We start from the raw sequence: 18403 nt of genomic DNA, 5'->3' as shown, positions 1-18403 counted from the left end.
AAGTGGTTGAACTAGAGTAAGAACCTCGGTTTTTCTGACCACTACATTATACTGCCTCCCTAAAATGATTATAATTACATATTGGACTTAAGGCACTATAGTATTGTGGAAAGTTGATGACATTTGGAGTCTTGAAGGTTAAGAATAAGGCGATAATTTAGTCTTGCTCTGCCATTTGGTAGTTTTGTGGTGGTGGATTTTATTTGGTTTAAGTAAATAGCTTAACTTTAACTTTTAAGCTTGTGTTTTTCTTAACTGTAAAAAGGGGCAAAATATAGCTGTCTTAAGTGATTAGCTTGAGGATTAAACAGGGTAATCTGTGTAAAGCTTTTTTTTTTTTAATTTTTTTTAATGTTTATTTATTTTTGAGACAGAGACACAGCATGAATGGGGGAGTGGCAGAGAGAGAGGGAGACACAGAATCGGAAGCAGGCTCCAGGCTCTGAGCCATCAGCCCAGAGCCTGACGCGGGGCTCGAACTCACGAACCGTGAGATCGTGACCTGAGCTGAAGTCGGACGCTCAACCAACTGAGCCACCCAGGAGCCCCTGTAAAGCTTTTTTTTGTGGCACCTAGCATGTGGAGGTATACTACTATGTGACTACCAATGATCTAATTTTATTAGGAAGGACTCTGGAACATTGCATAGTTTAAGGGTATCAAAGATGCCTCTGATGTTGTCAGTTACAGTGAACAATGGTTTATATAGTCAACTTTTGATCATTCAAGGACTTTAAGTTTTGGTTCTTTTCTATCTTAGTACTTTTGTTCGCATGCAGATGAAAAACAAAGCTCTTCTAAGAAAAGAAGTAGGGGTCAGATGGGTCAGTTTTGCTCTTTGCTGAAGGGAAAGGTTCTATAACATAGATAAGAATTTTGGATTGCATTGGTATTTAATTTAGTCTTTCTGTCTCTAGTACAACAGTTAGCAAAACCCCAGACTAAAATTCTGTTCAGTGTAGATTTATTGAACACCTAGGCACAAGTTATATTGTAATACAGTAGTTTTTAACTTTGGGTCACAGTTCCCTTTGATAATGTGGTGAGTGGTATGCAAATTTTCTGCCCACAGAAATACATATGGGCATGTATACAACATTTAAGAGAATTTGCATATCTTCTGAAGCCCTTCCATAGACGTTTACAACTCTTACCCTGGGGGCTACATTTTTTTTTTTTTCTTAAATATTTTCTAACTGAAGTTATCAATAAAGGGGTAAAATACTATATCTACAAAATCCAATACTCCGTAAGCATTAAAAAAGAGAAAACTTTATGCCCTGATATAAAACAGTTGTCAAGATAATTTAGTTAAAAAACAAGGGTGTAGGACAGTATGTAAAGTTTCACTTTATGCAGAGAAAGAGAGAAAAGAATATACACACTTTTATTTGAAGTGTGAAAGGATACACAAGGAACTGATAACATTTGCTACCTCTGAAGATGGGAAATATGTGTCTGAGAGGCAGGATCAGAAGCAGACTTTTTTACTCTTGAATTTTTAACCAAGTGAACATAATGTCTATTAAAGGAATTGAAACAAAATTAAAGATAAAAAGAATAGAAAAGAAGTCATGTAAACAATTTGGTTGCTATAAGAATTTAATAACATGCTCAAAATGTGAATGAAACCTGAGATGCCATTTTTAAGAAATCAGCATATGTAATTTGTTGGCTGGTATAATTTATTGAACATATGCATAAGGTTGAATTAAACACACATGAGACCTAGAGTATAGCCTGTTTGAAGACCTGTCATGTCTAAATACATCTGAGTTGCTTCATGCTCCATTTTAGGGGATACCTTTTGCATTGAGTTTTACTATATGAGTGCTCCCCCTGGACTAGTGCTGTCACCCTATTATAGTGTAGTTTTTGCCATATGTAGTAGTAGTTGACCTATAAGGCCCCTACCTACCTCTCTTATCTCTCTGTCTTTTGAGTGTATTAGGCTGGTTCTGTCTCTGCTCTTGTTCTTGCTGTTTCATCTCCTTGTTCACATCCTTCCTCACATGTCTGCCTTTTTCTTATTACTCAAGCCTCAGTCATCACTTCCTCAGAGCTTTTGGTGTTGTATCTAAGAAACCATTGCCTAATCCAAGGTCATGAAGATTTATGCCTGTCTTCTTCTAAAAGTTTTACCTCTCACCTTTAACCTTGATCCATTTTGAGTTAATTTTTAAATTTTATTTTTTATTTTAGAGAGAGAGTGAGCAGGAGGGAGAGAGGGGTATAGAGGGAGAGAAAGAGAGAATCTTAAGCAGGTTCCATGCTCAGCACGGAGCTGGATGTGGGGCTCCATCCTATGACCCCGAGATTATGACCTGAGCTGAAATCAAGAGTCAGGTGCTCAACTAACTGAGCCACCCAGGCGTCCTGAGTTAATTTTTTGTATAGGGTGTGAAGTAGGGGTTCATGTTTATTCTTTTGCATGTGGATGGTTGTTCCTGCACCATTTGCAGACATTTCTTTTCCCATTGAATTATCTTGGCTCTCTAGTTAAGAATCAAGTGACCATAAGTGTGAGGATTTTTTTTTTTAAATTCTCTGTCCTTTTCCTCTATCTATCTATCTACCTACCTACCTACCTACCTACCTACCTATCTTAGTGCCAGTAACACACTGTCATTTTTACTGTAGTTTTGTGGTAAGTCCCTGCCTGCCCTCCCCCCCCCCCCCCCCTTTGTGGTAAGTTTTGAAATCAGGAAGTATGAGTTCTTCAACTTTGTTATTTTTCAAGATTGTTTTGTGTGTTCTGGGTCCCTTGACTTTCCACATGAATTTTAGAATCAGCAAAGAAGCCAGCTGGGATTTGATAGTGATGATGTTGAATCTGTGGATCATTTGGGGGAGTATTGCCCTCTTAACAATAGAATGTCTTCTGATCCATGAACATGGACTATCTTTTCATTTGTTTACATCTTTAATTTCTTTAAACAATGTTTTATAGTTTTCAGAGTATAGGTTTTACACTATTATTAGGTTTACTTCTAAGTATTTTGTTCTTTTTGATGATATTGTAAATGGAATTGTTTTCTTAATTTCAATTTTGGACTGTTCATTGCAAAAGTGTAGAAACTTTTGTATATTGATCTGTATTCTGCAACCTTGCTGAACTCATGTAGTAGTTTTAATAGTTTTTTTCGTGCATTCCTTAGGATTTTTTTCTATATAAGATCATTTCATCTGTAAATAGAGATAGTTTTACTTCATCCTGTCCAATCTAGGTGCCTTTTATCTCTCTCTCTCTTTTTATTGCCTAAATGCTTTTGCTGGAACCTTCACAAGTGTTGACTAGAAGTGATGGGAGTGGTTGCATCTTTTTCCTGATCTCAGGGAAAGCATTCTAACAACTTTTTGCTTTCAAAGTGTAAGACCTTAATATAGTTTTAAATACTTTATTCCACAGCTTGTGTCTCCTGTGCTACCAGTTAAATCATTGTGTATATTAGTCAAATATATAATTTGTATATTAGTGTTTTTCAGGATAAAAGATTCTTATATTTGGACAGGTTTTGTGAAGTTTGCTGATAATCAGTTTCTTCTTGTGGATTTGGTGGTTGACTTAAAAATATTAATCAGAGGGGCGCCTGGGTGGCTCAGTCGGTTAAGCGGCCGACTTCGGCTCAGGTCACGATCTCACGGTCCGTGAGTTTGAGCCCCGCGTCGGGCTCTGGGCTGATGGCTCAGAGCCTGGAGCCTGCTTCCGATTCTGTGTCTCCCTCACTCTCTGCCCCTCCCCCGTTCATGCTCTGTCTCTCTCTGTCTCAAAAATAAATAAAACGTCAAAAAAAATATTAATCAGAAATATTTATATTTCTTTGTTACTTTCTTTAAAAAAAAATTTTTTTTTTTAACGTTTATTTATTTTCGAGACAGGGAGAGACAGAGCATGAACAGGGGAGGGTCAGAGAGAGGGAGACACAGAATATGAAGCAGGCTCCAGGCTCCGAGCTGTCAGCACAGAGCCCGACGCGGGACTAGAACTCATGGACCGCAAGATCATGACCTGAGCCAAAGTCGGCCGCCCAACCGACTGAGCCACCCAGGCGCCCCTCTTTGTTACTTTCAAAGTAGAGAAGTGAAGCCAAGATACATTGTGGCAATTACTCTACAGAGCACTGCCATACTTACTTTGCATAAAATCCTGTACCTTTCAAAGATAAGTCAACAGAGTGACATAATTTGTTTTCTTTTTGCATTTTTGATAGGCAAATATAACTTGTTTGTTCGTTGAGCTCATCAGCAGTGGAAAAAAGTAACTTGAAGTTTTTTGATTATACTTCAAAGTAAATATATAGTGGCTTTTGTACTTTGACCTTCTAAAGCTAGAGGTCAGTGAAAGCTTACTTCTGTATGGGTTTAGGAGTATTTACTGCAAAATTTTTTTTCATCTCTAACTCTACTAGTGGATTTATATAATGAACCAAGTTGGAAACTTCTTGGTACAGGTAAAGGACTCTAAAAATGCAAGATTTTTTTTTTTTTTTTTTTTTGAGTACTTGGCAAAGTTGGGTATTTTGTCTTGGCTTATGTATGTTAAAATTACATTTGGGCTGCCTACTAGGTGATGCTTCTCTCTAATAGTGTTGTAGAATTGTTAGTTACACCTTAAGGTAGAAAATGCAAGAAGTCTTTTTTTGCTTACATTTAAGAGCATCTTAAATTTCAAAACTTTTACTAGAGAATATCTTGTTGGCATTCTCAATTTTTTTAATTCTGGAGTTGAAGTTAAAAAAGTCATAGGGTTGTTATGAGGATTAAATGAGTAAATATTTTTAAAGTGCTTAAATTATTGCTTGGCACAGAGCAAGTCCTATTTAAGGGTTTATTAAAGAAGTAAATAAATGATGCCTTGACTCTGGGCATTGGCAAAAGAAAAAGAGGGAAGGGGACAATAATATTTGAGAGATAGGATGAATAGGTGGAGAGTCAGAGTGAGGAGGAAAAACAGTACCCAGGTTTCTGTTTTGGGTGAATGGTGGTGCCATGCATTGAGGTGGGGAATAAAGGGAGAGAAGCAAGTCCCACAGAAATACGAGCTTAGTTTTGGACATTATGGATTGGAGGTATCTTTGGGGCATTTGGACAGAGATGTATCGGCAGACTATTGGCTACGTGATATGGAACTTAGGGGAGGTGTGGGGTGGAGAGATTGAGGAGAGATTTAGGAGGTATCAGTGTGTATATACTTGGTACGGAGGTTGAGATGGATGTGAGTTAGCTTGAGTGTATGTGGATCAGAAGTTTTTGATTTCGGATTCATGGAGAACCATTAGTAGGTTTCAGGGAAAACCCCTGAATTTTAGATTACACGCAAAGTTTTGTATGTGTGGGGTGTTTTTTTGCCATCAGTCAGTTCTCTAGTTCTCTTGATACTAACTAGGTGTCCTACAGTTCAGTTTACTTCCAACACTATTCAGATTTAGTGCAGACTGCATAAGTTAAGGGGCTCAGTCCCACAAAGTGGCTCCCACTTCAGAAACCAGTTACAAGCCCTAGTCCACCTATACTTCTGACTGACTGGCTCTAAGTCAGGGCTTTTCAGGACCTCCTCCTCAGGTTTGATAATTTGCTATGGTGGCTCACAGAACTCAGGGAAACATTTTACTTATATTTACCGGTTTATTATGTGGCTACAACTCAGGAACAGCTAAAGGGAAGGAGAAGGTTTGTAGGGTAAGATATGGGGGGTTGGGGGGTACAGAGCTTCCGTGCTGTCTTTGGGTATGCCACCCTCCTAGCAACTTGATATGTTGACCAACCCAGAAGCTCTTCAAACATCGAACCTTGCTTATTCAAGAGTCTTTATAATCTAATCTTCAGTCCACCTCTTCTCCCTGTAGAACTAGGAGTGGGGCTGAGAGTTCCCATTCTTGGCCTTTCTAGTGACCAGTTTCCATCCTACGTTGCCTCATTAGTATAAACTTAGGTGTGATCCAAAGGACTGATTGTAAATAACAGAAGACACTTCTGTCACTTAGGAAATTCCAAGGTTTTTAGGAGCTCTGTGCCAGGAACCAGGGATAAATTTTTATTATAGTGTGTTTTTGCATATTTCTGTGGAAAATATTCATAGCTTTTGTCAGATCCACAAAAGTGTAAAAAACAAAACAAAACCCTGGTGTGTTTAGTGAAAAGAACACGCCTCTGTTTACTTGGCACATGTTTTGGATATTAATAGATAGGCAACCTGTTACTGACAGCATCTTGTACTAGCGTATAAGTTTTGCAGGGACAGGAGCCACAAGGATAGGGAACTGCTGTACAGTGCCTGGCACATGGTACATTTTTAATAAGTATTTGATGAAGTACAAATAAACTTTATTTCCAATAAAAGAGAAATTAACTAGAATAGAAAATTTACTGGTATGAAAACATCTTTTCTAGCCCTTTCTACTTTAATCTATCGAACATTTTTGTTAAAGTTTATTTAAGTAATCTTTACACGCAACATGGGGCTTGAGTCTACAACCCTGAGATCAAGAGTCACATGCTGGGGTGCCTGGGTGGCTTGATTGGTTAAGTGTCTGACTTCGGCTCAGGTCACGATCTCATGAGTTCTAGCCCTGTGTTGGGCTCTGTGCTGACAGCACGGAGCCTGGAGCCTTTTTCAGATTCTGCGTCTCCCTCTCTCTCTGCCTCTCCCCTGCTTGTTCTCTCTCTCTCTCTTTCTCTCCGAAAAATAAACATAAAAAAAAAAAAAGTTGCACGCTCTTCCGACTGAGCCAGCCAGGCGCCCCTCTAATCTATTGAACATTTAATGACAATAAGTAATATAGCCTAGAGAAATACAGTATTTATTATGTGGTAGGTCTATTTTTTTAAAATTATTTTTTATTTTCTTTAATATTTATTTATTTGTTTATTTATTTATTTATTTTGAGAGAGACAGAGAGAGAGAGAGCGAGCAAGGGAGAGGCAGAGAATCCTGAGCAGCCTCTGCACTGTCAGTGCAGAGCCGAGTGTGGGGCTTGATCCCACAAACCGTAAGAGCATGACCTGAGCTGAAATCAAGAGTCACCCAGATGCCCCCCAATTATTTGTTTTTTAAATTGAAGTATAGTTGACACACATTCATTTCAGGTGTAGAAAATAGTGAATTGACAACTCTATATGCTGTGCTCACCACACGCTTAGCTGTCATGTGTCACCATAAAATGCTATTGCAATATCATTGACTGTATTCTGTATGCTGTACCTTTTTGTCCCTGTGACTTATTCATTTCATAACTAGAAGCCTATATCTCCCACTTCCCTTTGTACATTTTGCCTATCTCTTCAACCTCCTTCCCATTGGCAACCACCAGTTCTCAGTATTTATGGTCTTTTTGTGCTTTTTGTTTGTTTTTTAGATTTCACATATAAATGAAATCATGTGGTATTTTTCTTTCTGTCTGACTTAATTTTACTTAGCATAATACCCCCTAGGTCCATCCATGTTGTCATAAATGGCAAGATCTCATTATTTTTATGGCTGAATAATATATATATATGTATTTTATTACATATATAATATAATATTTATTATATATATAATTATAATACATATATGTGTGTGTGTGTGTGTGTGTGTGTAAACCCCATGTGGTCTTTGTTCATCTGTCAGTGGACATTTAGGTTGGTAGGTCTGTTTTCGATTTGAACTTAATTTCAGTCTTCATTGAAATAGTATAAATTTGATTTTTTAGATCAGAAGTCAGCTGTAAAAAGTTGACTTCTGGATGAATAAAAACCATAATCAGACTACATTAACCGTGGTGAAAATGTCAAAATGTTTAAATAAATCATTAGATCAGGCATAAAGAGTTTTAAATGTTTCAGTTATTCCAAGTATGCATGTTTGAAGGAGAATTTATTTTTTAAAAATCTAAATTAATTAATTTCCATTTTCTGTTTAATTTTGCCGGTGTTGGTTAGTACTTTTGGATCAGATACACCTGAAAACTTTCTGTAGTACAGTATTTCATTGAAAGAGTAGTCTCGGACTCATGTGATTACACTTATTATGGCTTCAGAATTTCACACATCTTCCTCAACACAACCAAGAATAGAATTGGGTGTTTTCACTTCTTGGGAGCAGCCTCTTAGGTAGACTGAGCAGATTCCAGGGCAAGTAGGAGAGGCAGATACTTCCATAATCATATGTTCTCTATTTCTTTTCCCTTTCTGTGCTTTATATTGTCTGTTCTTTATTTCCTGTGTTTTGCTTTATTTTCTAAAGACAGAAAGACCAAGAATAGAAAAGTAGAATGAAACCTCCACAGAAACAGAGACTTTTGTCTGTTTTGTTTATTCCAAGCACCGAGAAGAGTTCGTGGTTCATAGAAGGCTCTCAGTGAATATTTGTTGAATGAATAAATGAATGAAGGAATAAAGAGGAATTTGATGCAGGTTCGTAAAATTCTTCCTGGATAGAACCTGTGATTATTTAAAAATTTTTCAGATCACACTTCTTTTTTACTCACTGGTATCTTAGAATTTCTTGAGGCCAGTGCTAGACTTTGCTGTATCATTAACATTGATTATATGTAGAGATATATATGATTTCTAAAAGATAATTAGTTTGGCGAAAACAAATTTGAAGAGGAAATATTGTAGAAAGAGTGAAACTATTTTGTTTTTTGTAGCCACAATATTATAATATGACAAGAGAGTACCATATTTCAAGGGTTAATTATAGGTCAACTTTAATAATTTATTTCAGAATTAATACACAATAAGTGTTAATTTAATACCCACTTAAAATTTCTTAAAGTCAAAAGCAATAGGTAAAGTCATAGCAAAAAATTAATCTCAATTAAAGATTATGTTAATACTCAATTTTTTAAAAACACATCTACCATGAGTTTCATTTTACATAATCAAGAACCTCTCTTTTGGAGGGAGCCCAGATGTAAAGGTCAGTGACCTTAGAAATAACTGCTCATGTGTTCAACCGATACGTATAGTTTTAAAGCTTTTATTATTAAGTAATCACTCCCAGTGTGGGGCTTGAACTCAAAAGCTCTACTGACTGAGCCAGCCAGTGCTCCATTGCATTCATCCAACATTATCTCAAGTGCTGGCCCTGTGCTTGAGATAGAGTGGTGAGCTAGGCCTGCTCTATGGAACTTAACAGCAGTGCCTTCAAACTCAGATTTATATGACTATCAAAAGTATAGTCTGGCTGGCTCAGTCGGTACAGCATGTGACTCTCGGTCTTGGGGTTGTGAGTTCAAGCCCCACGTTGGGGGTAGAGGTTACTTAAAAAAAAAATCTCATTTAATCATCTTAGGACTTAATTCAGGTGTTGCTTCTTTTGGAAAGGTGTCTGTGTTAGTTGTTCCTGTCTTCTAGTTTTGTGAGAAGCTCTGTCTTAGCACTCTTTTGTATTTAATTCTTTTTTTTTTATTTTATTAAAAAAAAAATTTTTTTTTAATGTTTATTTATTTTTGAGACAGAGAGAGACAGAGCATGAACAGGGGAGGGGCAGAGAGAGAGGGAGACACAGAATCCGAAACAGGCTCCGAGCTGCCAGCACAGAGCCCGACGTGGGGCTCGAACTCACGGACCGTGAGATCATGACGTGAGCCGAAGTCGGACGCTTAACCGACCAAGCCACCCAGGTGCCCCTGTATTTAATTCTTTATATACTAATTTCTCTCCCAGGTAGCTTCATGAGGGCATTTTCCTGTTTGTGTTCTAAGTCCCTGGCACAGTGCCCGCCTCTAAGCATACAAACTTGTCAGGAATGAGAAGGGAAATGCCATACTGCTAATTGTGGGGTATGGCTACTTTGCATAGATCCTTAGAGTTGTAGGAAAACTATGAAGGGGCAGTCATGGTCAAGTGGAAAACTGAAAGGGATTTGGAGGACCAGGTTCCGTGGTGGAGGTTTTTGGTGTGCCACCTTAATCCCCACAGGAATTTTATGAGGCAGGTGGTAACGTGAGGAAACTGAGAGGCAGAGAAGTTATGTAATTCATCCCAAGTGTCCGGTACTAAATGGCAAAACGGATAGAAAGCCTTTGTCTGTCTTAATTCCACTTATCTATAAAACAGAGATATTCTGTTTGCCTTATATACCTCACAGAATCGAGAGAGAGAAATCTGTGTCCAGTAGCTGTAAGTAAAAGCACATAAACTTGTTATTATTAGCTATCTGTGCTAAAATTTGTTTTAACTTTGATGTGATTTTTGCCCAAGTTTTTGCCTTATTTGACCTGAATTACTTGTTCAACTAGTAACTGTTGAAGAAGAAAATAAGAAGAGTTAATTACTTTTTTTTGGTCTCCCCAAATAAAAATAATGTTATTTCTTTTATCATTTCTTTTAGAAATGGACTTCCTGTGACAATGGATATGCACATTTAAAATTGTGACAAGTATTGCTGATTGTCTTCAAGATGAGTTTTTGTCCTCCAGTATACCAGTTTTTACTTTTACAGCAGAATAGTTTGTGAGCATCTGTTCCCCCATATCCTTGACAAATCTGGGCATTATCAGTCTTTTAACATTTAGAGAAAAATAATCCAGCTTCAATTTATTTGTTTATTATTTGTGAAGTTGAACATCTCTTATTATTTGTTGATTATTTGCATTTTTTATAATTTGCTTACTAGTAGCTTTAATTCATTTTTCTACTCAGCTATCTTATTGGTTTGTAGGGACCCTATATATACACCATATACTGTAGATATTTTCAAGTTAGTTACTTGTATTTTAACTTTTGTTTATGGCATCTTTTCTTGTTATGTAGTCAGATCTGTCTTCCTTTATGGATGGTTTCTAGGCTTGATGTTATACTTAGAAGACTTTCCCTTTGCCAAGATTATAAAAGTAAATTAAGATCGGTTCCCTCTTCTACTCATATACTCAGGAATAATTATTTTGTGCATTCAAGAATGGTGTTTAAATTAAAACATTTTTTTTAATGTTTATTTTTGAGAAAGAGAGAGACAGTGCAAGTGGGGGAGGGGCAAAGAGAGAGAGGGAGAGACAGAATCAGGAGCAGACCCCAGGCTCTGAGCTGCCAGCACAGAGCCTGATGTGGGGCTTGAACTCTCAAACCCGGAGATCGTGACCTCAGCCAAAGTTGGGTGCTTAACTGACTAAGCCACCCAGGTGCCCCAAGAGTGATGTTTAGATCTATTATTTGGGAGTATGATTAGCCACTAGACTTGTTCGCCATTTCATGAAATGTTTGAAAACTGGGAGTACTAGACTAGGGAATGTTAATTGAAGGGTAAAGTGAAGTCACTCTCTAAGGCCAAATTAGTGACCCTTGTCTTTTAGATGTTTATATACAAGATGGCTGTTCACATTGGAGATAATCCTAAAAGGTGTGAGTTAATTGGCTTTCCTTGTGATGAAAATTCTTTTCCAAAAGTTTAGATTTTCAGTGCGCATTGGGATAGATCAGAATGTTGTTATTTGACTGTTCTGCTGCCATCAGAGTATAAGGGTGTGGGGAGTGAGAGAGTAGGGTAGAATAAAGAAAAGGAAGAGAAAGGGGATGTGAATAGAAAGGATTAGTTAGGAAGGAAAAGTAACAATGCTGAGTATGAAACACAAAAGTCAGAGAGCCTTAACATAACCAACCATTCCATTTCCTGAATTATATTTTGTTTTCTTTTGTGGTTGTAAGCGTTTGTGTGCCTAATACAGTTTGAAAACCAGCAGTGACTTTAACCTGATTATTAATATTCAGTTTTGGTATTTCCATGGTACATGTGTTGTGCTGTGTGTAAGGGTGCATGCATGCGTGCAAACCGTCACCACCATTTGAATGAAAAATCAGTTGGTAATTTTAAAAGTGAAACTCTGGTGTGAAACTGTCATTTCCTCCAGAAGCAATAAAGTAAATAGTTGTCAACCGCAAACCCAGTTTTTTGTAAGTTATATGGAAGACTGTGCCTTTCTTTATTGCCTATTTTTCTTTATTTAGCACTTGACACAAATGTCTTAGCCTCATAGGTGAAGTATTCATTCTGTAAACAATATTTTTTAGACTTAGATTTTATTAGGATGGATTTGTGACTTTTCTGTGTTAAGCAGGTTACAAAAGAGAACATAAAATCAGAGAGGTCTATAATCTTTTAAAAGAAATTTAGTGTCTGTGTACCTCATTTATCTGCTTTGTTTATTTGCTTAGACACAAAGCTATTTTTGTGTGTGCATAACATGCTTATTTGGGATTTGTGACATTTTAAGAGTATGATATTTACTGCCAGGTTCTAGGAAAGAATTGTTAACTTTCTTACACCTCACAAAGTACCTTTAAGAATTTTTTTGTATTTGAGAGAGAGAGTGCGAGCGAGCACACGAGTGGGGGAGAGGGTCAGAGAGGGAGAGAGACAGAGACAGAGACAGAGAGAATCTTAAGCAGTCTCCATGCTCAGTGCTGAGCCCAAAGTGGGGCTTGATCCCGTGACCCTGAGATCATGACCTGAGCTGAAATCAAGAGTCCATGCTCAACTGACTGAACCTCCCAGGTGCCCCGGCAAAGTACTTTCAACAGGCATTTTGCTCACCACAATAAAGAGAGGAACAGGGAACAGGTTAAAAGGATTGAAAACTCAGGAACGTAAGATAGGAAGAGGAGAACACTTGGCTCTTGAACCCAGTTCTTAGGAATTCAGATCCTTATTCAGATCTCATTATTTTGTGTTCCTTATATCCTTGCCTGGGAGCAGAGATAATTGTAAGTAGAGACGTTTCAGTGATATGAAGGAATAATAGTTCATAAATGAGGGAAAGGGAAGCTTTTTACTGAGCCAACATTAATTATCCTCATAAGGTGTAGGTAGTATTAGTCCCACTTTACTGATGAGAAATCAGATTAAAGTAACCTGCCCAAGGTCACACATAAAAAGCAGTGGAGTAGAGATTCATACTGAGGCTTTCTGATTCCAAGATCTATTCCTGTTCTCTACACCGTCCCGTGTTCAAAGCTAAAATCTAAAAGGGTAGGGAAGAATATGTATGCAAAAGATAAAAGTGAGTGATTTTAATTGTAAATTACATTGTAAATGTTTCATTATGATTAATTTGATTTCAGCTTAACACAAAGGGATAGAGCAATTAAAGAGAATATTGTAATAAGCATAAAATATTTACTTCAGAATTTGGAAAAATCCTATAAAGAAGAGTAACTTCAAGGTTTTTAGTTATTAAGTGATTAAGTTTTAAGTTATTAAGCCTTAAATGATCAGAGTTGTGAAAGGTATCCTTCTTTCAAACTGGAGTATAAATGCCATGGGCAAGGATTGTACTCTTCAACATTTGTCTTCTCTCTCACTGTGCCTGGGGAGGTGGGATGAATATGCACATATGACTTGCCTCTTTAGTAATTATGCTGTTGTTAAGAACAATTTCATTGCTCATTTTTGTCCTGCTTTTGCCAAATTCTGAGAATTAATAACTATTTTTCATTAGGCGAAGGGTTCTTAACCCAGGTAATTTTATCAGTAAACTTTTGCACGTGAAAAGAACACTGCTGCACATGGTGGAGTTATTGCACTGTGAAGAAATTGCTGAGGGCAAACCAGTGTGTGTACAGGTGTCCCCGTTTGCAAGTGAAATTCACATTTTGTGCCGTTAATGTTTGTTTATGCATGTCCATTTTTGCTTTTAGGATATTCGGAAATTCTTTGGGGTTATACCAAGTGGAAAGAAACTTGTGACTGACACAGTGAAGAAGAATGAGAAGACAAAGTCTGCTGAAGAAACTTTAAAAGCAAAGAAAGGAATAAAGGAAATCAAGGTCAGTTTTCCAGATACCGTATTGAATTGTATAAAAAGTTAAATGAACTCAGTTCCTAGACTTGATATTATGCGAGTCTGAAATGAATATAGATTTCAACTCATTTTGCAGAGAAAGAAGACAAGTATATTTCTAATTAATACAGCTTCCTGCATTCATTGCTTGTTTTCCTATAGGAGAGATGGAACCCTTTTCAGTTGTTAAAACTTTGTATTTTAAGACCAAAGTTTATTCTTAAAGACATGAGCCCCAAGTGAAAGGTGTTGGACTTCTGGTGAAGGAAAACTTTGGAGGAAAGCTTTATTCTTTCCTTGTCTTCCTTGGGCCTCAGAGAAGTTAAGGTACATTGTCACTGTAGAAAGCAGGTGATGGCTACAATAGTGTGTCTGAGTTAGTATTGTTCCACTTTGTGTAAGATATGAGAGTTTTGTAACTCTACAGGTCTATTTACCACCATCTTTTATGTTTTAACTATCATATGTATTATAGCTACATGTGTTAATACTCCACATTCAGTGTGATAATTTTTGCTCCAAACAGACATGTATTTTAAAGAAATTAAGAGGAAAAAAATTGATCTTTTATATTTATCCACATTTGCCATTTCTGGTACTTTTCATTTCTTATTGAAGATAAGAATTTCTTAATTTCTGTCTCATATCATTGTCTTTATACCTGAAGAATTTTCTTTGCCATTTCTTGTAGTGTAGGTCTTTGGTAACACATTGCCCAAGTTTTTATTTATTTATTTAACAGTTTATTTATTTTGAGAGAGAGAGAGAGCATGCATGCACACAAGCAGGGGAAGGGGAGAGAGAGGGAGACAGAATCTGCACTTACAGTGCAGAGCCTGAAGTGGGGCTCAATCTTATGAACCTTGAGATCATGACTTGAGCCAAAATCAAGAGTTGGTTGCTTAACTGACTGAGCCACCCAGGTGCCTGTAAGTTTTTGTTTATTTAATAATGTCTTTATTTTGTCTTCATTCTTGAAGGATATTTTTGCTGGATATAGAATTTTGGATTGACAGTTTTTTGTTTCAGCACTTTAAAATGTTCCATTGTCCTTTGGTCTCTATTTTTTTCTGGAAAGATGTTAGCAGTCATTCATATTGTTTTCTTTTGTATGTTATGTATTGTTTTTCTCATGCTGCGTTACAGATTTTTATCTTTGGTCTTCAGCTTTGACTGTGGTGTGCCTGGGTGTGGTTTTCTTGCGTGTATCCTGTTTATGGTTTCTGAGTTTCTTGAATGTATAAATCTCATCAAATTTGGGAAATTTCTGCCATTATTTGTTCAAATATATTTCTGCCTTATTCTCTTTGTCCTCTTCTGGGATTCCAATTATACACATATTAGAATTTTGATATTGCCTCACAGCTCATGGAGATTTGTTCATTTTTATTCTTTTTTTTTTTTCCCTATACTTCAGATTATATAATTTCTTTGTTACTGTCTTCAGGTTCATTGACTCTTCTTCCCTCTCCAGTTTGCTGTTAAGCCTATGTAGTGAATATGTTAGTTTAAATATTGTATTTTTCAATTCTAGAATTTCTGATTGTTTCTTTTTCATAGATTTTATTTATTTATGTTCTTGAATGTGGTTATAATAGGTACTTTAAACTTCTTGTTGGCTAATTCTAACATATTAGGATTGGTCTCTATTAAATGCCTTTTCTCTTAAGTCTTTGGCTCAAGTGTTAGTTTGGGCTACTATAGCAAAATACATAGACTGGATGGCTTAAACTGAAATTTATTTTCTTACAGTTCTGGAGGCTAGAAGTCTATGGTTAAGGTTCCAGCCAATTCAGTTCTTGGCAAGAACTCTCTTTCTGGATTGTAGATAGCTACCTTCTTGCTGTGTCCTCACATAACATTTTCTTGGTGCGAGCACATCGAGGGAGAAAGAGGTAGAGAGAGAGAGCACGTGTGCTAGTGAGTGTGTGTACATACATGTGTGAGGCCTCTGGTGTCTCTTCAAGGACATAAAGCTTGTCAGATCAGGGCCCCATCCTTTATGACCTCATTTAACCATAATTCCTTAGAGACTTCTGTCTCCAAATACAGCAACAATGGGGACATAGGGGCTCAACATATGAATTAGGAGGGATACAAGCATTCAGCCCAAACATTTTGCCAATGGTCCCCCAAATTCATGTTCTTCTCACAATGCAAAATACATTCATTCCATCCTGACAGCCCCTAAAAGTCTTAACTCATTACAGCACCAACTGTCAAGTCCAGAGTCTTATCTAAATACCATTTAAACCAGATAGGGTGAGACTCAAGGTATGATTTCTCCTGAGAAAATTCCTCTTTAGCTGTGGACCTGGGAAACCAGACAAGTATGTGTTTCTAAAATACAGTGGTGGGATAGGCATGGAATAGACATTCCCATTTCAAAAGGGAGAAATCAGATGGAAGAAAGGGGGGATGGGTCCCAAGCAAGTCCAAAACCTAGCAAGGCCAAAACCTAGCAAGGCAAATTCTATTAGATCTTAAAGCTTGAGAAAATCTTTAGCTTGATATCCCGCCTTCTGGACCCACTGGGGCAGTCGTCCCAGTCCCAAGGCTTCTGGATGGAGGCTGTTGATCTGTTGAAACAAGAAGTAAGGCAGCCTGATCTCTGAATCACCTTCATGATCTCTTCTCCTTTTCTTAGAGAATGGTGCAGGTTTGCAGCTGAATAGCTCTACTGTCCTTCCCGTAGAATCAAGAAGTCTGACAGCCTTCCTTCATTTTGTCTCATTTCAAACTAGTATGGTTTTTGCTTGTGAAATCTCATTATCTCTTTATTGAGTGATAGTCCAGCCACACTTTTGGTGTTCTTTTCAGCACATGTGTTCTCATTTTTTGCAACGTGGGTTGAGTATTTTCCGAAGCTTTAAGTTCTGGTTCCTTTTTGCTTAACAATTCAGTTCATTTCTCTCCTCTTGCATTTTACTGTAGAGGATCCCAATCTTCACCTTCCAACAGTTTGCTTCGGAATCTCTTCAGCTAAATAATTTCATTGTTCACAAGTTCTATCTTTCACTAAAACACAATGTAGCCAAGTTCTTTGCCATTTTATAACAAGGATTGCCGTTTCTCCAGTTTCCAACAATCTGTTCCTTGATTCTGTCTGAAACCTCACCAGAATGGTCTTTAATGTTCATATTTACCAGCATTCGATTTATGATATATATATCCCCTAAGATTATAGAAGCTTTCCCCATAGCTCTTATTTTTTCTCCTTGAGACCTTGTTGAAGTTGCATTTAACATCCCTATTATTGCTAACAGTCCCTTCACAGGAGTCTACATTTTACAAAATTTTTCTTTTTATTTGTTTATTTTGTTTATTGAAGTATGGTTGACAAATAGTATTACATTAGTTTCAGGTGTGCAACATAGTGATTCAGCAACTCTGTGTTATGCTATGCTCACAAGTGTAGGTCCTATACAGCACTATTAAAATACTATTGACTGTATTCCCTAATCTATACCTTTCATCCCCATGATTGATTCATTTCATAACTGGAAGCCTGTACCTCTCACCCTTTCACCCCTACTTACCCATGCCTTCAACCCCCTTCCCTCTGGCAACCACCAGTTGTCAGTATTTATGGATCTGTTTCTGCTTTGTTCATTCGTTTTGTTTTTCAGATTCCACTTATAAGTGAAATCATATGGTATTTGTTTTCTGCTGTCTGACTTATTTCACTTAGTGTAATACTCTCCAGGTGTGACATATGGCAAGATCTCCTTTTTTTTTATGGCTGAGTAATATTTTGTTATGTTATTATTTATTTATTTTTATAATAGAACCTTTTATTTTGTTATTTTTTGAAATCTTTATTTATTTTGAGAGCGAGTGAGCAAGCGAGCATGAGCAGGGGAGGAGCAGAGAGAGAGGGAGAGAGAGAATCCCGAGTGGGCTCGGCACTGTCAGCACAGAGTGCAATGTGATGCTTGGTCACGCAACCGTGAGATCATGACCTGAGCTGAAATCAGGAGGCAGACACTTATCTGACTGAACCATCCAGGTGCCCCAGAACTTTTTTTTAAGTTTATTTATTTATTTTGAGTGAGAGAGAGAGCGTGTGCACAAGCAGAGAGGGGCAGGGAGAGAGAGAGAATCCCAAGCAGGCTCTGCACTGTCAGCACGGAGTGAGATCTCACTCACGAGTGAGATCATGACCTGAGCCGAAACCAAGAGTCAGGCACTTAACCGACTGAGTCACCCAAGTGCCCCTAGAAGGATTTTTAAAAAAAAAAATTTTTAAACATTTATTTACTTTTGAGAGACAGAAACAGAGTGCGAACAGGGGAGGTGCAGAGAGAGAGGGAGACACAGAATCTGAAGCAGGCTCTAGGCTGTCAGCACAGAATGCAACGCGGGGCTCGAACTCATGAACCGTGAGATCATGACCTGAGCGTAAGTCGGCCGCTTAACCGACTGAGCCACCCAGGCGCCCCTAGAACTTTTTTTTTTAAGTTTATTTATTTTTGAGAGAGAAAGAGAGAGCATGAGTGCAGAGAGAGGGAGAGAGAGAATCCCAAGCATGTTCTGTGCTTACAGCGAGAGATCATGATCTGAGCTGAAATCAAGTGAGACACCCAACCAGCTAAACCATCCAGGTGCCCCATGGCTGAGTAATATTTTAGTGTGCGTGTGTA

General features: G+C 37.6%; 2 protein-coding genes across 3 annotated transcripts in view; both read left to right on the top strand.

The window, feature by feature from the left end:
• RPL9 (ribosomal protein L9) overlaps positions 1 to 18403 on the top strand; it is a 457174-nt gene that overhangs the window by 65408 nt on the left and 373363 nt on the right. The gene's annotated exons all lie outside the window — the stretch shown is intronic.
• Positions 1 to 18403, top strand: part of RFC1 (replication factor C subunit 1) — an 87218-nt gene that overhangs the window by 1463 nt on the left and 67352 nt on the right. For both annotated transcript variants that reach the window (XM_049631904.1, XM_049631905.1), the window contains exon 2: positions 13618 to 13746. In XM_049631904.1, the coding sequence (XP_049487861.1) occupies positions 13618 to 13746 (129 nt within the window). The remainder of the gene's footprint in view (positions 1 to 13617; positions 13747 to 18403) is intronic.

Source organism: Panthera uncia, chromosome B1 (assembly GCF_023721935.1).
Source record: "Panthera uncia isolate 11264 chromosome B1, Puncia_PCG_1.0, whole genome shotgun sequence".
Classification (NCBI taxonomy): domain Eukaryota; kingdom Metazoa; phylum Chordata; class Mammalia; order Carnivora; family Felidae; genus Panthera; species Panthera uncia.
This window is presented reverse-complemented; position numbering and strand designations above follow the sequence as displayed.